This window comes from Ochotona curzoniae, unplaced genomic scaffold, assembly GCF_017591425.1.
Source record: "Ochotona curzoniae isolate NIBS_2020 unplaced genomic scaffold, NIBS_Ocur_1.0 contig_64, whole genome shotgun sequence".
Taxonomy (NCBI): Eukaryota; Metazoa; Chordata; class Mammalia; order Lagomorpha; family Ochotonidae; genus Ochotona; species Ochotona curzoniae.
Window position 1 is genome coordinate 13498094 of NW_024466502.1, and position 26596 is coordinate 13524689.

The 26596-nt window shown below is 38.5% G+C and overlaps 1 protein-coding gene across 2 annotated transcripts in view; it reads right to left on the bottom strand.

The window, feature by feature from the left end:
• Window positions 1-26596, bottom strand: part of GPC6 (glypican 6) — a 996155-nt gene that overhangs the window by 739154 nt on the left and 230405 nt on the right. For both annotated transcript variants that reach the window (XM_040991023.1, XM_040991022.1), the window contains exon 2: window positions 8081-8239. In XM_040991023.1, coding sequence (XP_040846957.1) covers window positions 8081-8239 — 159 coding nt within the window. The remainder of the gene's footprint in view (window positions 1-8080; window positions 8240-26596) is intronic.

Consider the following 26596-nt stretch of genomic DNA (forward strand, 5'->3'; position numbering starts at 1 on the left):
ATTCTAGATAAAGATCCAATTGGATTATTTTCTTTTGAACCTTACTATCCTAGAAGTATACATACACTTTGCTAATGCCTTTGCCATCTTCGTTTTGAGAAAATGTATTATCTTCAGTGGAAAATTATATATACATATATGTATGTATATATGTATGTATGTATGTATGTATGTATGTATTTATCAGTTTCTTGCTACCAAGGAAGAGCAACAGTCTCTTCAGAGGGTACGTTTTTTAGGTTAGCAGTTAAGATATCTAAATGTATCCCACATCAGGGTACTTGTATTCAATTCCCGTCTCTGGCTGCGGACCCAAGCTTCCTGCCAGGGCAGGCCCAAGAAGCCAATCAGGAGCTGCGCTTTCCATGAGAACTGGACCGAAGTTAGCATCCAGCTGAAACCAGGCACAGCCTTGCCACTAAGGAAACCTGGGGGATGTACCAACACATGGAAGTACTTTCACTCTCTCTCTCCATATATAAAAATACACCCGTGAAACCTAAGGAGATAACAAGCTTACTGGAATTTTTTGCACAATGCAATGTGTACAGTCTACACTGAGAATCTGTGTCTTCAGACCAGAAGACAAGAAATATTTCCAGTGACTTCTAATTTATACCCCCATTAAATATTTTACCCGGTTTTCATTAAAAGAAGAAAATCCGTTTTCTCTATTCAGTGGCAGATCAATTTAACAGAAATAAAATTTCTCCTGTAATTTACCCATAGTTACTCAAAGGATTAGGGAACCTCTATCAGGGACCAGATACTTGTCTCCTCTGCTCATTAACATTCATGACCAAGAACCCTTCTGTTCGGGCTGGTTTCGGAGTCTGATGGAGCAATACTTAAAAGAAATTGGCTTGTCTGGGAAACAGCTGCTGAGCAAAGCCACCATGCAAGGGGATTGGTGATAATAAGATTATGATATTTCAACAACACTGGCAGCGTAATGTATTCTCAGTTACTTTCAGGTGTGCAGTTGGGATCTGAGAGGAAATGATGGGTCGTTCATCACAAAGCCATCGAGTTGCTGATGAGCAGTCTGCAGCCTAAGCTGTGAGAGATCTGTTAAACACTAAAGGGGACACAGGGCTAGAGGAGGAGGGGAAGGAGTTGGGGGAAGAGGAGAAGGAGAAGAGGAAGACGGGTAAGGAAGCATGGAAGAGGAAGATAAATGCCCCAAGAACCGGTTCCTTCATGGACTGCATTTCAAAGACTCTGTGCAGAGGAACAGTCCTTTGAACACTGTGCAAGCAAAAACTTGTGTGATTTATCAACCTGTTCGCTAGCTCTGTCAAAGGAAACTCCCTGCTTACCTGATTTACATTCCTGGAAGGCCTGCCCTTTGGGAAAATTTAGAGCTTACTTCCTACTGCCAATGAGGCAAATGTTTCTTTCATTTTTAGGACGGAGTTTGGCACATTTTGATTTCAGAAGATTGGTCTTCAGATTCAGTGCATGTCACTGAGGAAGTGACCGAGGACAGGCAAAAGAAACATTCAACTTGATACTTCCTAAGGTGCTAGAAACATGGTGAATGGAAAGGTTCTCAGCGCTGGCACCATAGAAGTGGGGTGTGTCTTCATGCATGCATGTGTGGTGCATTGGAATATGGGAGGCAGTATAAGAATACTGTCTGCCCAACAATGCTTTACTTAAAAATCCTTGTTTCCCTTTAATTCAAAAATGAATCCATTTTTTTAAAGTAAACATGATTAGATGAGACATTGGGGGAATAGCACAAGGATTGGAGTTGAGGATGATGGCAGATTAGGATGAAGAAATATTCTTTTCTCCACCTCCACCAAAGTAGACTTATCTCCTGTCTAATGTTGGAAATTGACTCTGCCCCAGAACCATGCAATGACAATGTGCCACCTGTTTGAGGCATCCCGGGAAATCCTGCTTCCATGTCTCTATATTAATCTCTATACCCTACCAAGATAAGAGTATGCTCCAAGAGAGGGCTGCTCTTTTAAAGAATGAGAGATACCTGGAACAGAAAAGGTCACAAACATCACCCAGGCTCCAGACATGTAGACACGACTCACACTAGCCCAACACTAGCCAGCAAGTGCTTTTAGCTTGCACCCTTTTACGGTTGTTATACAATAATTACAGATTGATAAGAGCAACAAAACATCCTTACAGAATATTTATATGGCATAGTAAGCTAAATGTTAGCATAGTTTTTGGAAAAACAATACCCAAGACCTTGTGGACATGGATACAAAATTTCAGGAGCTATTTTTTCTCCTCTCTACACTTCTTTAGTTACCCCAATCTGAAGCCATTTAAGAATATTGGGCTGAGCACTGTCTAATTAGACAAAAAGTCTAATCTGACATTCCTGAATGGGACATATAAGTCTCCTTTGTCTAGCAGGTGTCTGCTATAGGTCTTAACCAATCACCCTTCTTTAGTGGGTGTCTTTGTCTATGTATCTCCTGCAATGTAAACTTTTCGACAGACAATGATCAGGTTTTTTTCCTCTTTTTATTAACTTTTTATTAGTATTATTATCATTTTATGATACAGTTCCAAATTCCCTTATCCCCTCCCCAATTCCTCCCCTCCACGTAGTTCCTCTATATCATTACTAACATATAGTTCTTCATACTCAGTCATATGTCCATCATTGCGGGCATGGACAATGGCAGAGAGTCCAGCATCCTATTGTCAAGATACAGTAAACAGTTTCAGTCATCTTTTTATCTACTACACACTCAGAAGTGCTTTCTATTTAGCAGGTTGTGAAAAAAATGTTTTTAAATTGAAATTTTTTTATGCATACACACACATGCATGCATGTGCACATGCATGGGTAAGAAATAACACACTTATGACAGGAAATATAGAAGGTTCTATGACCATATGGAAAGTTACTCTGGGTTTCTTTCCTGTTTCACATAAGTGTGCTCTGTGAGGAAATCGGGCCATATTTTACAGAAGTCATTACATTATTGTCATCTCTACAGTATATAGATGAGAAATGATATTTAAAAGAAAACTCAAGCAGATTTGCAGTATAAAAATATTATGCCACTGTATATAAATTATTTCCGCATTCAGCACAATGGGTATTCTGAGGGCATTACTACAGAATAAGTTCTTCGGGAGGATGGAAATCACTCTTCAATGTTTTTTATTTTACTTTAAAAAATGTACTTGCTGCCAAACTCCCAGAACAAATGTATATCATTAAAATACATAAATAAAAGCCAGGAGGGAAGTAAAATAACAAAACCAAGAATGTACTAACGAAATGCTTCGTATGGCACACCAAATGCGAATAAATTTAAGCTCATAGAAAACTGAAGGAAAATTACCAAAATAAAATATTCATTCAACTAAATTGTCCCAACTCTGAGTAATCCGTGTTTCATGAAGAGTCTTGGAGAATAAGCTGCTAGTTCCCACATCTAGACAGAAACCAAAAGGTGCTGTAAACAGAACAAGAGCAATTTCTGATTTTCCCTTTAAGGACATTATCCACTTAGATATTTTTGATGTCTTAAAAAAAAGCAAACAAACATAGCTCTCCTCCTCACGCAGCAGTACCACTGTTGCCTGACTAAAGAATTGAACAGTGACCTTTCACGAGATTTCATGCAAAAAAATATAAACCCTAGAATTTCTACCAAATAACAACTTTCTATAATATTATTATTTGTGTCTAATATTACTATTTACTCCTAATGTAAATGCAAATTTATAGTCTTACTTTCATTCTTGATGGAAACTTGGCAAGTAGTTATTCACAAGGAGCCATAGGTTCCTTGGGGTCAACTTATATATGTAAGTGGGTACTCTCTTGTTTTGTAAAGGCATAAGAACACCTGCTTGTATTTTGCTCTGACCATTTCATTTCCCAAAATAACCAGGCCAGAATTAGGCAAGGGCAATAGAAAAGTAGTGGGTGCTCATCATGAAATGTCAGACTATCCAGGCACTGGAAAGTATTGGAGAGGCTATGCAGTATATATAAAATATATATACATTATACATACAGTATATTGTATACACACAAGCACACACGCACCTATATGACAGCAGATAACAGCAGAGAATCAGGTATGCTAAAGTCTGGTGTCGAATTCTAAGTGGCCCTTTGATGCATGCGTCACTCTGCAGTACGGTTTACCTTTCATGAACAGGGGGACATCTTAAAGGGTGAGGGACAGAGACAGGGGGTTCCCGTTTATTACTATTACTTCTAGTACACTGTATGTTCTTCATTTCCTAGACCCTTACTGAACAAGACTTTGAAACACTTCAGCAATAAGATTTTTTACACAAAAATACCCATTATGCATTGACCAGGGAGTCAAGAGACCAAACAATGAGTGGGCGCACCAAAATAATCCTTTGTTTGCATTTTGGTACTACTTCACCTGATTGCTTAATTCTGGCTATCTGGAGTACATACATGAGGGATAAAATATGGGGAAAAGACATCCTTCTGCCTACTGCCTTGACTTAGTTTGTAAATGTGGTTTTAACCCCTGGGTTGCAATAGAAAACCTGGGTTGAGCTGTAAAATACACAAGAGGCATGACCTGGGAACTTTTGCACAAAGACGAGAGGGCTTAATGGATGGATGTGTAGAAGAATCAGAGGTGTCAGTGTGGACAAAGAAAGTACAAAAGACATTCAGACATACCCTATGGACACCTGCATAATTGCCAAAGTCAAGAATATTAACCTTCTTCATATACATAGTATATAGTATTTGGATTTTATGTTTACAAAAGCAAAATCTGGCCAGAAAGCTGAAGAAAGTTCTCTTCCAAAGGGAGAAAAAAGATTTATACAATTGATACAATTTTCAATTCTCTCCCAGTTGTAAATGTTAGGACTAATGAAGATATAAGTAAAAAAAAATGACGTTTTACTAAAGTTGGATAATTTAAATTAATTTAGGTTTAGCTTCCAGACCTCCAATGAATATTTGCAATTATCAGGACTACCTTTCAAATGTTGCCCAATACATTAATTAAAAACTGGGACAGAATATGATACCAACTCAAACGTGGTTTTATGTTAAGTGCATTGGAACTCAGTTTTAAAAATCATGGCAAAAAGTAAAATGCAAAGTTCAATAGAATTAAAATATTTGTAACAGAATAAAGGAAGCAAAAAGCCAGAAATACATTGTTAATGGTCACTGAATTTTTAGCCTGTTTATAATTTAAAGATTGCATGTATCAAGTATAGTTTAAACTGTTGCTGTACTTAATAAAACAAAATGAAGTGTGTTGCCTTTTTATTTCAATTAAGCACTAGTTTCTATGACTTGAGTGCTTCAAAGAGTTTGTGGAAAGATGTTTTTGAATTCTACATTTATTTGGGTTGAAAAGGTTTTTTTTTTGAAATCCATGCATAGTGTTTCTGTGCTGTCCGTTCTCCACAAAGTTCAGGAAGTACTCCAGGATAAGAAGGGACACCAAACCAAGAAAGCCATGGAAAACGCAAATAACAAGCCACAGTCTCTAGGAAAGCAGGCTAAGAGGCAGAACCACAGACCAGAAGCTTTGGATTAAGACACTGCAGCAATAATGCAAAATGACTCAACAAGTAAGAAGTTACCAAGCAGAAAGTCAACAGATTGTGCTTCTGGGCTCAAAACCAGAAATACTTCGCAGTGTACACCACGAGGAAACACTTCTTTTTCAAAAAGCATTTTTTTTTAACCACACTCCCCAAACCTCTAATAAAAACATTTGGGAAAGGTAAATTTTCAGAATCACATTTACAAATAGAAAAAGGAACTGCACACTTGCATAACTGAACTTTATTCTGGTCCAAAAAGAAAGGGTGAAATTTGTGACAGTGATAACTTAATTGATAATTTAGTATTATTATTATTTGGCACTGTAGCAGTAGTAGAAAATTGAGCTTTCAGGAGCTGAGCTAACCAGGATCACATTAGGTCTTCCTAGGTCCACCTGGACGATTCCTTGGACAAACATTTAATTTCTCTCCCTTTGAAATTTGAGCCCTCTCCAAGAACTGCAGGTACTAAAGGATTCATCCTCCCCTGTGTCAGACATAACCTTAGCAAAACCAAAGCCTATCAAATTGACTGACATTATATTCCTAGGTACATTAGAACAATTTGAAATATCTCCATAAAAGGAGAGAAAGTGAAGGACAGAATGCAAGCCACGGAGAGAGATTGTTTCATGAGAAAAATGAAATTGGAAACAAAGTACTAGAGATGCTAAGATAATCATTGTTATGACATCAGCAGAAGTTCAGTGTCATGGTTAACATGTCTCTACAGACGTCCTATGTTCAAATGCCAGGTTCAAGTCCAGAGTCTAGCTCCTACCCCAACTTCCATCTAATCAACAGCATAGAACTCAAAAGATTGTGGTCTCTGTCATCCATGAATGATACCCGGAACTGATTTCGATGTGGCTCAGCCATGGCTCTTGGAAGCATTTCAGGGGATTAATCAGCAAGTGGGAATTCTTGACTTCTACCTCTGCCTCCTTGCTTGCTTGACTCTCTCTCACATTATACCTTTCAAATAAAATTTAGATAAATAAAAATTTGTGAAATAGAAAAAGTATCTGGCTCAGTCCTGTGAAATAGCTTTACTTGTTTTATTTTAACAACTAGTAAAAACTATCTCATTTCTAATATTTTTCTTAAAAGGAATATCATTAGCTATTGAATACTGTCATCACATTATGTCAACACGACTTCAGATAGGTTCATAAATGCACAAGATTTGTTTTCCAAACTGGTAAAAACAAGGAGTAGATTTATCTTCAGCTGCTTTTTGTAACAATTAACAAGACATCTCACTTTGTCTCAGTCTGAACTGACAGATTGTAGTCTCCTAAACGGAGACCATGGGGGCTCTTGACTGAGACTGTATTTGTAATTTGCAAATCAAAGGCAATTCCCAGGTCATCCTTGGTTGTACTCCTGGGGTCTCACTCACAGCATCACCCCTAAAGAAAGACTTACTATCCACCAACCAAGGTATGTACCTAAGAAGCTTCAGGGAAAGAGTGTGAGGATGCTGCCAGCTAGTTGGAGAAAATCGCAGCCATGGAAAATGTCACACCAACGCGAGTACCAAAAACGCAAGGTGAATGTGTCTACTACAACTCAGGGACCAATTTGGAAGCAGCGACGATGTGGAGCATTGAATGTACACATAGAAACTATCAGCAGGTCTTCCCTGCACTGTCTCTGTTGAGTCAGGACTGAAGAGCAGCTCTGTTACACTTGGGCAACCTAGCATTACCAACAGGACATGGTCAGGCTGGCCTGAGTTTGCTAGTCTAGTTTACACAAATCATAGGCAGGTACATTCATTTCTTAGAGCAGTAGTCTTTAAGCAACCCTCAAAGCTGTGAATATTAATATTATCAGTAGTTTCTAAAGATCTGAATACCTTTGACTATATTTTTTCTGGATGCTCTAATGAGAGAATTCAGTGCTGGAATCACAGTGACAAAATTGTTCTCTTTTACACTTCTTAATCCAAAATGCTTACTTAGTGGATACAACAGAGATGAAGTTGACTATATATAATCTAGAAATCAAAATGGGGTTTACGCTTCATGTTAAAGACACTACAAACATGATGTAAAAAGTGCTATATCACTGTAATAGTCAACTTTAAAGTAACAGAATCCATATCATTTTTAAACAAGCCTGTCTTCTTAAACGTGATATATTTCAAATCATTCTAAATGTCACTTAAAGTTTTAAAAAGAAAATTCCCACATGAAAACTGAAGACAAGCTGCAATGTGACAAAACCTGAATTAGAATTACTCTAACAATGAAAAATGGAGCTAAATCTTTCAAAATCAATCTTTCAGGCAAAGCACAAATGCAAAACAGCTTGGTTAACTCAGGTTTTTCAAAGATATTACTATAAAAATAACAGTGTCAAGAACATTCATGTTTTTGCTAAAAATAGACAATGCTATAAATGTGTGTGAGAGGAGCTGAAAAACTCCCTCTTCAAAGAAAATGCCTTTCCTATCCACCCAAGATCCTTGAAGACTAGGCTACCTACAACAAAGAGAAGCAGAAACCATTTTGCTTACCGTCAAATTTCTTATGCCTGGACACAAACGTGGTGCGCACGAAATGGCTCGTCTCCTCCACCAGGTTTTCAAACTCCAGTTTGCTTTGTTGACTTAATTTGTCTTCCATCTCTGTGGTGCAACACGTGTACTCCTGTGGGCAGATTCTTAAGTGTTCCCCTGCAATGAGGAACTCAGCGTCAGCATGCAATGGTCAGGACTCGGGGTAGATTTCAGAGATGCTGCTTGTCTAAAATTTCATTCTACTCCACGGATATTTGTCCCATCTACTTCTGCAGCCACAAGGTGGGAGAGAGGTGGTGTGGGCGTGTCACATATTTGTGAGAAATCACAATACAGTCAGACTGAGGGTGACCCTGATATTTAGTGAAATGACATTGTAAACCATAAAACATCCTGGTTTCATTTTTTCCCCCTGCTTTTACGTAAAGTGTACCAAATTATGCCAGATGACTAAATGTCGCACAGTGGTACTGGTGTCTGTTTTGGGAACCACAAAGACATTCCATCCCATCACCATAATCTGTTGGACTGGGAAGGCAAGGAACAATGCTTCAATGTCATTATGTTCTCTTCTCACTAATCTGAGGGATTCAGTAGCTTTGTTCTAGGCTTTAACGAGAGTGTTTTTCATGGTATTTCTCATATGCCATACATTCCTCATGTGGCATTTCCTGTTAGACAGAAATGTTTCCCCTGAATGGAGGAAGGCACTGATGGGTACTTCATAGCCCCGTTCTACTGAAATGCAGACAAAAGAGAGAGTCCTGCATATCTATTTTTGGTACCAAGTCACTTCTTTAGACATCCTTGCTTTCCTTAGTGCTATTTGCAGGCAGAAGCCACTCCTTGACTTTTGAAATGAAAGTGGTCTGTTACTGCATGAAAACATGAACTTGGAATTGATACAACTCAGTAACAGAAAACTGACCGAAGTAGGAAAATCTACTTGATATCTTGCTGAATCAAATCTAAAATTTCCACTATGATTAAAGTCACTGAAGGGCACTGAAAACCCAATGATCAGAGTACCAGATATTATAATTAAAAACCTCACTTAAAATACTTAAGACAAGTGCATCTTCTCACCCTGGTTGAACTACAGGGTGTGTTAAGGTACGTCACATAATATGACTCTTAAATTCCTACTTAAACCCAAGATAGAAAATGGTCACAAATACGTATTAATCTAGGCTTTCCATAATTTCCAGAAAGAAGAGAAACCACAGAAATTTTACTTATTAAAGGAAAGGCAATGCACATTCTTTGGGAGGGTACACATCAAACTCAGGCCAGTATTCCCCTCCCCAGGAGGGATTAGAACTGGAGATAAAAGCTAACAGGGCTTTATCTAGAATCTTGACCATATTCCTTAAGCTATTTGATAGACATATGATATTTATTATCTTTACTTTCTGTGTGTGATTAAAATATTTTATAACAAAGCAGTTGCAAATAAACTTGAAAAAACAGTATTCACTACAGTTCTGCTAGAGGAGAGTGAGGCAGATGGAAGAAAACAAGGTGTGCTTGGCATTCAGAAGTCAGTTTAATATATGTCTTTTCTTTTACACACACACACACACACACACACACACACACACACACACACACACACACACTTCCTGGATCCACCCTTTAACAGTTCCTGTAGCTCTGGTTTGGTCAGGATTTCCTTGTCATCTCACTTAATTCCTCCATTTTCTCCCTCCTGGAATGTAGAGGAGTCCCTACCCTGTTCTCTCTCAGGCAAACTGAACAAAGATTTTTATTTAATAATAGCAAAAACTCATTTTAGCTTAGTTTTCTTCTTCAAGTTTTGGAATATGAGACACTATGTGGATCGATGCCATTGATTTAAACTATGTATCTATTCCTCTTGTTTCTGTCTTTGTATCTGCCTATCTTTGTCATTATCTCTCTAGCTTTCCTCTGGCCAGGGATCCTAAAAATGAAGAAAAATAAACTGACTTCTGAGAACATTTGCAGTTCTGTGAGCAATAGAATACTGTATTGAATTAATAAGGCCGGGTGCTATAGTCACTATCACGGCCTTATCAGCACACACACACATACACACACAAATGAAATAAATTTGGTTTAACATTCCACATGTCTACTATAACTCAATGCTTTTATTTTTCCCCACTTGATATAAAATACTGACTGTCTTAGAGTGAACCAAAATTATAATGACCCCACTGGATCTAATTCCATGGATGCAGATCAAGGAGATTTCTTTCACAAATACTCCAAATATAAATATTTCTCTTAGACAGAAATGTTCATTTTCTTTTCTCAGTTATTCACCAAAAGCCCCATGCATTTTTATTGCAAACTCTGTTTTCATGATTCAAAAGCAGAATGCCAACCTAATATGTTGAATCTTTCTGAAAAATGAATTTTTCCTTTGGCAAAATAGAGGAGGGAGGGATAAGAAACAGAACAGGATTGAAAAAAAATGGTTTATATCAGGTCAGAGAAAGGAACATACTGAAAAGTTATTAACAGTAAGTATCTGTGAGTACTGAAATGTCATTTTTCATCCCTAATGACAACATAAGTAGATTTTGAGCTATTAGTCTCCAAACACCTAAGTCTGATACGGAGATCTGAAGATACTGAATTTGAGTGTGTTTTACCCTTTTCCGAAGTTTATACTTATTACTTAAAAGTAAAACTTAAGTATCATAAGAATTACGTGTCAACTGAAGCATGAATCATAGCAATAGTTATGTGAACTTATTATGATTATTTTTTAATCCAAACCCAGTCTGGGCACTGGTTCCTTAAATTTCCTGATAAGCTTGTTTTCTGAGTGGATAAGGCTCCAGTTACAAAGCACACAAGCCACTCCTTTTGTTTGCTCTGTCATTCTTCACAATATAATGAAGTGCAATCCAGTTTTGAAAAGAATCCCATGGCTTAATTTTTATCACATTATTTGGGTATTTTAAAATGATCCTGTCATATCTCTTGAAAATTTTATCTTTTTGCTATGGTAAGTTATTAGTAACATGTGCATGCGAACACGAGGTGATCGAATGTTAACACATTGCTCATGGAATTAATGATGACAGACATGATAACAAGGCAAGGAAAATGTTAAACACAACACCTTGTTCACTAAATTAGTTACTTTCACTTTATAAATGAAAATGTGAGCTATCACTGCTATAATTGACAAATACCATTGCAATGATATCAAGTGTCTTTATTATTATAAAAGTATGATAAGAAGGTAAGCAGAAAGACAACAACTCCTTCTTTGTAAATTTAAATATTGCTTGGTAAGAACAAATGAGGGATCAGAGTTGTGGCACAGTGGATTAAAACGCAGTCTGCAAGTGCCAGCATCCCCAGTTTGGGCCCAGGCTAAGCCTCTCCTTTTCTTTATTTATTTCCTTCCAAGACTTATTTATTTTTATTTGAAAGGCAGATTTACAGAGAGAAGGAGAGCTTTCATCTATTGATGCATTCCCTAAGTTGATGTAGCTGTGCATGGCAGCATTAGGGACTACTGGCAAGTAAATTCACAAGGAGATGATGGAATGTGGGCCATGTCTGATTTTCTTTTGAATACACGATGGGAACGGAAGGTAGGGGAGAGCGGAAGTGTCAGCAGGCAGATCCCTCCTTTCATTAACCTGAAGCCACTGATACTATCAAGAACGATCCCATCATGGGGACCTGGCAGAGGCACTAAGGGAAGAGCCACCCTCTCATGTTCATTTCTTTTCCACTTACCATGTTCTATACATCATGGCTCTGGGACAAATTCCATCTACCACTGGGTATAGCAGGAACTGTAGTGAATGGTTGGGTGTAACCCTTTTTAACAATGTCTGTGAATTTTGTCAAAGTTTTATTAGAACACGACAATGCTCATTCCCTTAGGAATTGCTTATGAATATTTGTTACAAAGGCATCACCACAGTATGACAGACAACACATGCCCTGTGATCTTCCAAATTCTTTAATTTCTGTAGTTGTCAATGATAGCTACATTGAAAACAACTCTGGCCTTTCCTGTTAAAATGAACCCAGATTGCAAGTATATGGAATTTATCTCAGCATGTTCCTGATGTGAGCATTTGATGTAACAGTGAGATTATCCCCAAATTATAATTTATTAAGGAAGAGAAAGTCCAGTCCTTTTGGAGTTTTCCACTTGCATTCCTTTCTCAGACTGGCTTAGGTTCCTTACAACAATCCTGAAGCAGAAGTAGATGTAAGATTCAACAGTTGTGGAGCAGAGTGAGACAACTCCAGCTGCTAGGTCCACTAGCAACAAAAATGATCAGGATAAGATGACACAAATACAGTCAACAGGAAACTGAAACCATGGAAACTGTGCCTTTATTCATCCAACATTCGTTCACAATGTGTACGTGTAAATCATGACAGGTTCCTGTCCAGAAAACCAGATGCAAAACTGTGTAAAAGGCTTCCACCCCAGATGATGATTCCTTGGGGCACTGGGAGTTAGTGCTGGCGAATGCCCTGGGTCCTGATTCTTACAAAGCTCTTACCTAGGGTAAAATACCTAAGGATGGGGTGGAGATATACAAGTAGTAAATTCCTCCAGAAAGAGGCAGATGAGCTCATGCACATATAATCACACAATGAATTGTCTTTTGTTGCACTAGAAAGAAGGGAGGAGGGCATATTCCTTTCTACGTACATTTGCAATTTAAGTGATCCTGACATTTCAGGTATGGACAATGGCAAAAATTCCAGCATGCTATTCAGAAGATATATTTAATATTTTCATTGGGAGGACATCTTTGATTTGGAAGTAGAGATGCATATTGCATTGTATCTTCACATCTGGATATGATAGTTTCTATTACACAGTTACTATCCACCCCTTAAAAGAAAATCTATAAAACAAAATCAACAGGAAGAAAAATACAAAATTAACAGCAACACGAAGTTAAATAACATGCTACTGAATGGCCAATGTGTCACCAAAGAAATGAAAAAGAAAATCAAAAGCTCTTTTGAAGGAAATGATGCTACTGTGTGACCTATGAATAAGTGATGAAATAATTTAAAAAAAATTTTTGAAGGAATGAAAATAAAAACATCAAGCCCTGAGATATAGCAAAAGCAGTATTGAAAAATTTTGTGTTTGCCTGAAAGTTGCCTGATAACAGAGAACATATGATATTTGTCCCTTTGGAATTGACTTATTACAACGAACATAATGGTCTCTAGTTGGGACCATTTAGTTGCAAGTAGTACAGTTTCATTCTTTTTAATGGATAAGTAGTATTCCACAGAGTAGATGTACTAGTTTGTTTATCCACTCCCCCTTTTACCTTCAATTTTAGCAGCTCAAGATAATTTAAATTGAATTTTTTCTTTAGTATACTGGACTGATTTTAGTCTTACAAAGTGCCAATGCAAGGTAGAGAGCAGTATCGGAAAATAGAGAAATACAATGGTTTAAGTATGCATTTCTCTTCATTTCCTTAAGTTCAAAAATCTTAAATTTTAAAGTACCAATTTTTAAACATTTTTCAGAGTGAAGTTATTATAAATGATTTTTTTCCAATCTTTGAGGTCTACTATACTTTAGTGAGGTTATTCAGCACTACAGTTATAAATGTTGCAATTTCATGACATTTTTAGGAAATTCAACCAATGTGTCAACAGATCTTATTGCTGGGGTTCTTGGTTCCGGCTTTGACCTGGCCCAGCTGTTGCAGACATTCAGGGAGTGAGACTAGCAGTGTAGATATCCTTGTCCCCCCCTCTCTCCCCTACCTCCCTCCCTCTCCCCCCACCTCCCTCCCTCTCCCCCCACCTCCCTCCCTCTCCCCCTCTGCTGCTCTGCTGTAAAACCATTGTGTATCACCTCCATTCCCTTCTCAGTGCCCACCAATCCTAATACCTGGGAAATTACCTATGCGTTTGCAAGTGTTTATCAATCAGCTTTCTCACTGCCTGTGCCTGTGGAGACGGGCTTCACTTTAAAAGTTTATATTTTCCAATAAAGTTTACAAATTATATCAATATTAGTAACTTACTCTCAGCTTCCAAACTATCACTAGGGTAGGTTGTCACTGGTTGGGAGGACCACATTTCTGACCAACGTAGCTTGGATCAAATCCTGACTCTAGTTCTGCATCCAGCTTCCCGAAAGTGCACCTGCTGCGAGGCAGCTGCTGATGGCTCAAGTTCTTGGATCCCGGCCATGCCACTGGGGAACCTGGACTATGCGTTTGGCCCGTTTCCTTCTGATTCACTTCTGGCTGTTATTTGTGAAGTGAACCAGCAGATGCGGGATCTTTGGCTCTTTCCCTGCCTCCCATGTAAAACAAAAAAACCTTAAATATATTTAAAAATGATATGAGCACAGGTCAAGCTGGGATAACATTCATTATATAACATGTTCTCCATACATTCCCAATAATCTTCCAGAGGGGTAAAATGCATAATTTGAAAATGATGAATGCTTGTTATTTCTTACTCTCGTTTTAATGGAATTTATCTGTTTATGTATGTATACAATTTAATTTTCAGTAATGTCTGCGTTTAGTAATAGAATCACAAAATTCCTGAAAGTTTAACAATTAGCTCTCAAGCAACATGTGACACTATGGAAAGGAGCACAAAGGACCAGAGACTGTTGATTCTTGGCTCATTTCACTTAATATAGTCACAAAGTAAGAGAAACCTCTCCTCCCAACGTGCAGCCAGCCACATAAACAAGTGGCGATCAAACACCTCTTTCCCTCCAAGGTAGATTGGTACCTCACAGATGTTGCTGGATGCCAGAATATAGTGAGAATTGCATGGAGCACAATGACAAAGGGTAAACTAGGGTGGTTTTATTAGGAATGCGGAGGTGTGGAGACTAGTTATATTACACTTAAAGTCGCAGTGAGTCACAGAAGGCTGACTTTGCAAAACAAGACAAGTTGGTTGAGTCTTGGGTTGCAATAAATACACAGTGAATTTCTATTTAGTTATTGGTTTATTTGAAAGGCCAGGTTGTAGAAATAAAGGGATATTGAGAGAGAGAGAGAGAATATGAGACAGACACTGATTTCATTCTGTAGATTTACTCAATGCTGCAACAGTGAGGGCTGGCCCAAGTCAAGCCATCAAGCCAGTAGCCAGAAACTCCATGCAAATCTGTCACATGAGCAGCAGAGGCCCACATACTTGGGTCATGAATCAGCAAGCGTAACTAAGACTAAAGCCAGTGTTCTGATATGGAAGACCAGCATCACAGCATGTAAATCTAACTTAGCGTACCACAATGTTACCCTCTCCTTTTACCCAGGGTATTTCTTCAACAGATAGTGAGCAACACATTCCAAAGGCAAAGTTTGAGACTGTAAGCCAAGAGACAAAAGGCAAAGAGGACACTTAGTAATTTATAGTCCACTGCTCATTTAACATTGGGTTGGCTGATTTGGACTTGCCTTACTCTTCAATGACATCAAGAGCTCTCTGGAAATATTATTCGAGGTGCCTGTATTTTTACCATTATTTTATATATCCACTCCTGGGTACCTTCTGCAATTCAACTGACCAGAGATGTTAATTTACATCTTTCCCTTTCTGTGACCTGCACTGCATAAATCACACTAACTGCCTCCTACAGATTCACCCACTGGTGGTTGTCAATTTCCAGTTTATTGTAGCTGTCATTCCATACTAACAGTTGCTTACTCAAAGCCAGCCATTTTTGTAACCAACTTAGATGATCCTGTGGTGATATATAATAAACCAATTTACAAAGTACTTGTTTTTGACCCTGATAACAGCAGATCAGCATTCTGACTGAATTATATGACAGCTCACTTGAGAATTTAGGATTTACTGTTCAAAGTCATTCAATAGCTATAAACTAGTTTAGCCCAACTCAATACTGGCACTGAGTGTAGGTGAGAATGATTAAGAATCTAATCAAATTGAACTGCACGCAAGCCTTTAGGAAAGATTATTTTCCTTCTCCATGAAACGCTGCAATTTTAGTAAGCATCTTTATAAGCATGGCTGCAACACTGCTCACAACCTATAGAGAAAAGTAATAAAGGGCAAAGCAACTTGAAATGTCAAAAGATCTATGGTACAGTCTATAAGTGTATATTTCATTAATTGTCAGCCTCTGTGACAATGAAACTCTATAATATCCAACCTTTTACAACTCTTGGAGCCATTAATTTATAATAATTACTTCAATTCCCACTAATCACTGAAGATGGATGCTCAAAGGTAAATATCACCCAGTCTCTAATTCACAGGTGAATGATGGGAGGCCTAAAAAGGAAGTAGTCCTTTTCCCCAGGCATTACTGCTGCAATTAATAAAGGGCAAGGGGTCCTTTTGTAGAATTTGTGCATGGGGACCTAGATTTTAAAATGACACCACTTCAAATGCTATAATAAATTCTAGCATCCTTTCCAACCTGAGGCTTTAAAATGTCACTGTTCAGGTGACAGCACTATTGTCAAGCATTATCATTAAATAATGTGTGTGATTAAAGTTCAGCTGCAGTTTGAAATCAGAAGGAACAAGGGGCCTCAGGAGACACTGGAACAAAAACTACCCAGAAATTAAAGCACATACTCCATATATTTCAGTGAGAAAGGAAGGGTCAAATTGAATTTTAAAGATCATACAGCATACACGCGCACACACACACACACACACACACACACACACACACACTATTCAAGAGAATATTCTTAAACATGAGAATTATAATTGAACATACTGTATTGTGAATAGGAAATTTAATGAGATTAGGTGTTCCCCGCAGACTGCAGCATATGGAAGATGATGGTTAAGTCAGTTGCTTTGACTTCAGTAATCATGTGTGCATCAAGCTGGACACTCACATGTATAAATAGACAAATATAACTCAAAATAAATATGTAGCACTTGTAGAACCTCACAGCTCCTCAAGGGGCAGTTCGCTTTCCTAATCCCTTTCTTGGAGGAATATAATCCTGACTCCTCTCAGAAAACATGGAACTCCTCTCACAGTTACGTGCTTCTTGCCACTGTGCTGAGGCCCATCTGTATTCTTGATTTTTTTTTAACTAGATGATACATTTATTTTTGGTATTAAACATTTTAAAATGCATGCCTTGCTTTTTTTAAAAAGATTATTATTATTACTATTATTATTATTTTGTAAAGGCAGATATACAGAGAAAAGGAGAGATAGAGAGAAAGATTTTGGTCCGTTGATTCACTCCGTAAGTGGCCACAATGACCAGAGGTATGCCAATCTGAAGCCAGGAGCCCGGAGCCTCTTTTGGGTCTTGCATGTAGGTGCAGGGTCTCAAGACACTGGGCTGCCCTGCACTGCTTTTCCAGGCCACAAGAAGGGTACTTGGTGGGAAGCAGGGCCACTGGGATTAGAACTGGCACCCATGTGGGATCTAGGCACGTGCAAGGCAAGGACTTTCGCCACTAAGCTAACACACTGGGCCTGTGTGTTTTACAATATGCATTTTCTTTTTTTTTATTTTGAATTTTGATTTATATGGTACAATTTTGTATAGGCTGGGATTCCCCCGCCAAATTTCCACCCCCAGTCAGATTTTTCCCATTTTGTACACAATAGTGTAGTCCTTCATAAACAATCTTAATTCTATCAGGCTCTTATTTAATGTACCCCGACATTGTTGGTACAGACAGTGTCAGACAGTCCAGCATCCCATTGTCTACACATGTCCAACAGTTTCATTAGGAATCCCTCTTTCGTCTGGATGCAGGGATGCATGTTCCATTGTACCCCCACGTGTGTATATGATAGACCCCAGTACTCCATCACTAAACATTACCGTAAGTGAAAAGCCATAAAGCAAGGTCAACAACCAATATGGGTTAGAGTATTTTGTTGTTGCTGTTGTTGATGTGGCTGTTCTAATTACAATATGCATTTTCCATGAACATGTACCCTTGCTTTTAGCCAACATTTGCATATAAGCATGTTAAATAACTAAGGTGAGATCTTAAAATAATAAGCATGTTAAATAAATAAGGTGAGATCACCAAAATAACTGATTGGATCAGCCCACACAAAGTAAGGCATTAATTAATGGAAAAGAGTCTTGAATTGAGGACCAATTGTGATGCAAACCATAGACTGATGTGACATTCAATCAGTGTGGTGCAGTCATTGTCTGAAGGTGATACCGGCCCAATGATGCTTACCGCCTCATTGCTCAAAGCAGCCAACATACAAAATCAAGTGTCTATTGTCAAATGAACAGATAAAGAAATGTGGCATATGTTTTCACAGAAAAGGATATTCAACCATAAAAAAGCATGAAATTCTGTCACTTGCTACAAAGTGCCATTTTAAGTGATGTGAGTCAGATACAGAAGGACAAATAATGTATAGTTTCCTTCATACGTAGAAGCTAAACCACAATAAAATGCAACACCTTAAATCAACACGGGAGGGTTTGGAAAGGATGGAGGATTTGGGTAACAGGTGCAAAAAACAGAGTTAAACTGATGGAATAAGTTCTAAGCATTACACAATGTAGTAGACAGACCTGTACGAACAGATAGAAGGAAGATGCTTCCAGCTTTCAATCACACAGTCATGTCCAAGGAGAAGTGTCAGTGACCCTCCTGGATCAGGACAGTGTGTGTGTGTCCAAATGCTACACTGTAGCTCAGGAACATAATTCACTGCCGACAGCAGTTCAACCAAGAAAGAAACTAAAGGTATTGTAGCTTATAACAATGTTACAAGAGTCGCACTTTTCGGGTTAAACTCTATATGTTACACATGTGAGGATAAGGAAGCACAAATTGATGTGTAAGGACAGATAACAGTACTCACATAAGTTTATGGCTCATTTTTGTCTAATTGTTATGCTCACATATGCATAATTTCTGTGAGCTGGTTATGGATTTTATCTTCTCAAGATCCCTGATGAGGTTTTTCTTGGTAGGGGAATAGGGTAATAATTATCTAGCATTAAACAATTTCTCAGAAATTTATACTGATGATGTTATCCGAGGTTAATTCCCATGCCCTCACACAACTGAACTACTTTTGGTCTGCGCATTTGTTATAGTACCTGTTCCAAGGTGCCCTGATTTGTGACTTTTTTCATGCTGAAGTCCACACTGGCATTCAGATCTTGCCACTACCTTTAATGCCATGTGCCAAACAGAACTGCTGGCACAATGCATCATGATCAGTTATACTCCGCAACTTGGTAAGGGCATTCATTCTTCTTAGAAATACGTGAGCTCCTCTTTTGGCCACGCTTCTTCTATCCCCTGGTATCCTGCCATCCAGTGAATAGTGCCTCCAATCCTCTAGAATGAGAGTCTGGCTGAAGTGATGCTCCACTTCCTATTGTACCATTTTTTTTTTTTTGTACATGGATCTGCCAGTGTTGTATCATCAGTGCAGTGTAACAGACAGTCCATCTATGGCCTTGAAGCAGTACAGCCAGCTGCAGGGATGGAAAAATGCTTTGTTTACCGACTGTATATATAACGCCGGACAAATGTCTGGCTCGTAGCGATATGAAATAGATTTTGGTCCAGTAAATGAATGAGAAAAAAAATCTTAATGAAATAGCAGAAATTATGAATTTTACATTGAGAAGAATACAAAGCTAATACTAGGATCATGTTAAAACAAGTAATGTGACAGAAACATTGTTGAAACATGTTGTATTCAAGGGAAGGCAGCAAGCTGGTTAGGGATTCAAGTCTTCTGTCATAAAAATCTAACTCTACTTCTAAATGTACTAAAGAACAAGCTATTATTAACAACAATTTGAATCTAACATTTATGTTCCTTTAAACAAATCTATTGATAATATAACTATAAACAGTAATGTATGTACATATAAAAGAAGTTTGAATGAATATAATTCCTCAATTTCAACTAGAGATTTTTAAAAAGTACACATGTAAACACATTCCTTAACTTGGGCCAAGTGTAAACTTGCAAGGCAAAAGCAGTCGCAGACCTATACTTTGGTGCATTTATCCCACATCTGGGAATATATCCACGGAAAAGAAAACCAGTATCTGAAACAATTCTTGTAACTCTCCTGTTTACAGCAGTTCAATTCACAATAGCAAAGTTGTGAATGAACCAAGAGGTCCACTAACTGATGACTGGATAAGGAAGATGTGTGTGTGTGTGTGTGTGTGTGTGTGTGTGAGAGAGAGAGAGAGAGAGAGAGAGAGAGAGAGAGAGAGAGAGAGTTAGGCTACTATTCAGGCCTACAGAAAGAATGAAAGCTTGTCTTTTGGAACAAAATAAATGCCACAGGAGACAATTATACTCAGTGAACTATTTGACATCTGTTGTTTTTACATGAATAAAAACGTTAATAATAAAGGTAGTCATGTTTGGCCTAGATACACTATCACCAGCAGGACAAACATAACAGATACAAATATCAAATTACAGAGTCGTATCTCACCAGTGCTTCAAGTATAACAAAAGACACAGCTCTAAGAGATGAGATTTCTGGAAAGAGTGACTATTTTTTAATGTTTATTTTTTATTTGAAAGGCAGAGTAATGAACAGAGGGAGAAATCTCCCATCTACACTGGTGTACCTCTCAAATTCCTATAATAGCTGGTGACTGGACTTGGCCAGGAGAAACCCAGCTGCCAGCAGCTCCAGTCAGGTCTGTCATGTGGGTAGCAGGTGACCAGATAGGTGAGCCATGATCTGCTGCTGCCTAGGCTGCACATTGCCAGGCAGTGGTGTCAGAAATGGAGGCAGGACTTGAACCCAAGCTCTTCAGTTTGGAATGCAGGCATCCGAAGTTGCAGCTTCAATGGCTGTGCCACAACACTTTTCCAGAGAACAACTAATTCATAATAGAATTCTCCAAGTGAAACAGAATTTTCTCTTGACCTACCACATTGTCATATTCCTGAAAAAAAATGTAGTGTAAAACTCATAATAATTTCTATAGTGGTAGTAATTGAGCTATATTCCAGATTTATTCGATTATAATTTATTTCTATCAGAATATTGGACATGATCTTTGAGGGTATTTCAAGATGCTCTCAGGTGTCCTCAGTGAAGACATTTTCACTGACAGCCACTTAATAGTGACTTAACAACCTAATAATCACCATTGATAGCATATTCTAAAAGAGATGTGGACTTTTGAAAGAGATAGACTAAATAAATATAGAATTTGAAACTCTAGGACCCTGCAAGGTAACCTAGTGACTAAAGTCATTGCCTTGCACACTGGCAATCCCCTATGGGTGCCAGTTTGTGCCCCAGCTGCTCCACTGCCCATCCAGCTCTCTGCTTGTGGTCTGGAAAAGCAGTAGAGCATGGCCTAAAGCCTTGGGAACCTGCATCCATATGGGATACCTGGAAAATGCTCCTGGCTCTGGATTGGCTCAGCTATGGCCATTGTGGTTACTTGGGGAGTGAAGCAGCGGATGGAAAAATCTTTTTTTTTCCCCTTCTGTCTCTCTTTCTCTTTGTAAATCTTTCTAATAGAAACGAAATAAATCCTAAAAAATGAAACTCAAGGATCCTACAACTTAATATGCTCATAGCAAATATGAAAGGGTCTGATGTGAGAGGAATGTGAGACTTGGAGATGAAACTATTGGCTGTATACTCATTTTTTGGTTGGTAATACCCATCTGTTCCTTCCATTGTGTATTGCGTGGCACTACAAAATAATTAACTGTCTTAGACATCAGCCTTAAACCCTAGCTTGAAAATTCCACTGTCTAGAACTCAGGCATCCATTGTCTTCCCTTTTGTTGGCTACTTTCAGAAAGATAAAGGGAAGAAACAGCTCTTGAACAGATCAAAACAGTTCTATTTCTTTCTTAAGGTGCTTAAGAGATCCCATTCTTTGTAGTGTGTGAACACTCCATTTCCAGGAGAAATTCCCATGAATAAGGTGGAGAGTCAGAGGTGAGTGACCCCATACAAACCTACTTGAGAAACTTGTGACAGTTTTTCCAGATAACACTTCTAGAAGCTATTGTATTTCTCTGGCAATCTGGTTTATTTTCTTTTGCAAACAAACACTCCTAGACAATTGGTTTAAGACAGCACATTTTGTGAAAAGAATCCGTAGTCACCTCTTGGGGGGCATGCTCCTGACACTTTGTCCAGTGCACTGTGGAGAACAAATGGTCCACCAAGGCTTTGTTTCACCACCTCGCTGAGCAAATGGCCAGCATTTGCAACTCTGGAAGCTTGCATTCTCTTACGGTTCACAATAAATTCTCATTTCTTCTCCCTCTAAATTACTTCGTCTTTTCACTATTGCTCTGCTCTGGGAGAGACATGCTTTGAACACAGAGTGGTGGATTCTAGCCAGACTTGCAGCTTCCATAGGATTCATCCCTAAACAAACCATGCTAGGATATTAGAGCTCCCTTGCTAGCCAACAGTCAGATGAAGATTTTGTCATTAAATAAGATCTAGACCATCTATAATAAAACCCCTATTTTTTGTTAGTATGTTATATTTGAAAGGCAGATTTACGGAGAGCATAGAGACAGAGTGAAAGATTACCCATCGGTTGGTTGACTACCCAAATAGCTGTAATGGCCACAGCTGGACTAGTCCATTGACAGGAACCAGGATATTTTCCCCTGGTTTCCTGTGTGGTTGCAGGCACCCAATGACTTGGACCATATTCAGTTGTTTTCTCAGGCACATTATCAGGAAGTTAGATGGAAAGTAGAGCAACCAGGACTCAAACCAGCACCCATACGGATGCCGTAGCAGCTCATGGCCAGGAACACATGCACATTTGATGCTGGCTTGAATGATGGGATTGACACCTCTTGCTATAAGACTAAAAGGAACAGGCGCTGGTGCTTGAAATGCAATGACCTTGGTGGGTCTGTTTTACTAATGTCTATGTGTAGCTATTGTATACTCCAACTTCAAACCCAACAAATCTTCTCAAAATAGTCTTTCTCTGTAGAAGTTGTCTCATTGTTGGAAAATATCTCTAAAGCTAAAAGCAGAGTTGCGAATTTTGCTAGAAGACCGCACACTGGTGGAGGCACCTTTGTCCCTTACTGGAGTACTGGGTTTAGTTTTCAACTTGGGTTCTTGATTTCAGATTTCTGCCAACAAAGACATAGGCTGACTCCAATGTCTGAGTTCCTGCCACTGACAGGGAGTCCTGGAATAAGTTCTTTCCACCTAGCTCTGTCCAGCCTAATCCAGGCCATTCCTGGCATTTGAACTAGTGGATCTGAGCTGCACTTGAGTGTAAGAGTAAAGAAAGCCTGCAGATTAGATTTTCGGGTAGAGAGCAGCAGGAAGGGTTAGGTGACACTTGAGGTTATCATCTCGTACAGCTATAAATTCCTTTTGATAGTCTAACACACATCTCTTCCGACTCATGGCCTTTTGAAACATAGATGATGTAAGATCAGCGTGTAGTAAAGCACAAAGAAATGTATGCCCAACATTTCTGCTACAAAGTAAATATTGCTGAAAGGTAATTTTAATTAAGGAGTTTGAAAAGTAGTGTGACAAGGAGTGAGAAAGGAACAGAAAAAAAAAAAATAAATCTTTAATCTGCTGGTTCGTGCCTCAAGTGGCTACAACATCCAGGCCTGGAGCAGGCTGATGTCAGGAGTCAGAAACTTCAGCCCTATCTCCCAAACATGTAGCAATGGCCCAAATACTTCCGTTGCCTTTCCACGCTCACCAGCGGGAGGTTGGGTCAGATTCAAAGCCACAAGGACTTAAACTGACACTCTGGTTTAAGTTTCTGTCATCCAAAAGCAACGTAATCCATTGGATCACAACACAACTCAAAGAATGATTTTAAAAGAGGGCATAATCAATCGATTGCAAATATTTGCTAAAAATCTATGTAACTAAAAACAGAATTTTTAAAAAAGAAAAATACATAAACTCTATGTAACTAATTAGCTAATGGGAAAATCAACAAAATGTTACAACTACTTTAATAAGGATTTTTTTTAATTACAAAAAATATTAACTCTGAAATAAGTTATGGGCAAATACAAGCTGACTTACTCCACGAATTAGGACTAAGGTAATTTATCTCAAGTATAAAAAGTTAAGAGTAAAGGTGATTCTACTCAGGTATATAAAGTCTCCCAATGAGACGGCTATTATACCTGACAATAGGATACCAGATTTTTCTACCAGTATCTATACCTACAATTCCATGATGCACTTAAATAGCAAAATGTTGAGCTTTTGACTATTGTTAAAGGGCTACATTATTGTAATAATGTAGTAGAAAATTGTGTGGCGGTAAGATGGGGAGGCAGAAAGGGGAGGCAGTGGGAAGAATCCCCATACCTATAAAAATGTACCATGGAAGATAATAATAAATAGGAGTAGAGATGATTTCCATAAAAGTTAGTTTTTCTATGGGCATATAATACAGACTACAAAATGCTATTTTTAAAAAATCTATGCCAAAAATATTAAAGATGAAATTCCCTGTACTTCTGCTCTTCCTACGTTTTAGAGTTTACCTGCCCTTAATAGCTGTCTAAAAATGCATGTTATACATATCACTATCTTTTTAACTCACTCCTGGGCAATGAGCCCAACAGTGGAGGAAAACTAAATTAGTAGCCCATTAAGTGCTGCTTGCTACCAATCATCTCATGCAACTATGTCGTGGTATGCTATCCTACTATTTGTCACAATCTGTTAGCATTTTTCAGGAACAGTCATGTTGTATTATGAACCATGGAGGCCCATCGGGCTCCCTCCTGCAGTGACAGGGTATGCATTATAGTCAACTCAAAGCAAATGTGACCATTATAAAAGCAATAGTTAATCAACCTCAATATAATCCACTACCTTACACAAGGACCTGCCAACTTGAAGCAAGTAAATTCTGCTGGAAAATCCAGAGGCTGTCTTATTTAAGTAAAGTAAGCACATCAAGCACCTTTACAAATCACACTGGACTGCTACCACAGGATAACTGTTTAGCAAGGATAGCATTTTTATGTTGGAAGTAATATCTGAGGCATTTGATGTAGCTATTTAAGTCAGCAATTAACCAGCTCACATCTCACATATGAGTATTGTCTTTTTTCTTTTGCCTACAGCTCCAAATTCTAGCTTCTTATCAATGCAGGCTGTAAGAGGTACCAGGTGATGAATCAAATATATGGATTCCTGTTACCTACAGTAGAGACCAGGATGGAGTCCCTGACATCTGGATCCAGCCCCCACTGGATCCCGTCCTGATTTAGGCATCTGAGGAACAAACCAGCAGGTAAGAGGTCTAATGCCTCCCTTGCTCTAATTCTGCATCTCTCCTCCTGGACACTCACCACCTGCCTCGCTGCTCTCTTGGGATAGCAATAATTTGGGGCTGGCGTTGCAGCCCTTCAGGTTAAACGACCACTTGTGAAGGCAGCGTCCTGTATTAGAGCACCAGTTTACTTCCCAGCTGACCCACTACAACCTTGGTCTCCAAAAATGTGCCTTGGAAACTGGTGAAAGATGATTCACATGCTTAGTTTCCTGCTATCCATGTGGGAAGACTGAATGCAATTCCATGCTTCTAGTCCATGTATGGATGTAGGGGTTTGGGGGGCAGCAGAACAGAGAATGCAAGATGAATGTCCTTCTCTTTCATTGGTGAAATAAAACCACATAGCAACATGTGCCAGTTTACATGTATGTTCCTCAGAGTTGAAAGGAATGTGGCGTCATTCCACTGTAAGCCTTCCAAAGTAGGTTACCTTAGTTCCTGAGACTCACTCAACATTGTGCCCTAGAGGTAATTGTTTTTAAAAAAAAATTGTCTTTTGCCAAGTTTTCCTTAAAACCCATTAAATTGCAAGTTTTAACGAAAGCAATTCTGAAATAGAAAATCCAATATCATTTTGTATCCATTAGTATAAACAATGACAATATTGCACTTATGAAATACGAACTGTAAAAGATAATGTAGGGGATGCTTAATGCCATCTCCACACTGCACCTGTACAGACCCGTGTGGTCCCTTCGCAAAGACATCAAGACAGGCTACTGGCCGTCTATCAGCTGTGCATTGCACACAGGCACACAGTATCACAGGCTTGCAAGTCATTCCTCTGAGCTGACATTTATGATACAATTTCTATTTTGTGCACATGACATAATTACAACCCAAGTAAAATTACTGAAAAGCGGACATGTCAAAAGAAGGATTCAGACACGAAGAATATTTCTCAAGCAAACTTTCAGAAAGACTTTTTCCAACCTTCTGTGAACGATCCTCAAGTATTGATTAAAAGCCTGTGTCAGCAAATGGGCTGTGAAAACACAATGGCATTTCACAAAGTTTGTTGACAAAAGGGAATTAAAGATAAGATTAGCTGGTGAAAGAATTTTGAAATTCACATGCATTTTTTTTTTCATAATACATACTTCCACAAACTTGTTGAAGGTCTTTTGTGTGCACGGACTTCGGATGCTTTTCATTGAGCTTATCTTTTAATTACATTTTCTACACTAATGTCTTCAAGTAACCTCATAAGCATTTCTTTAATGCAAG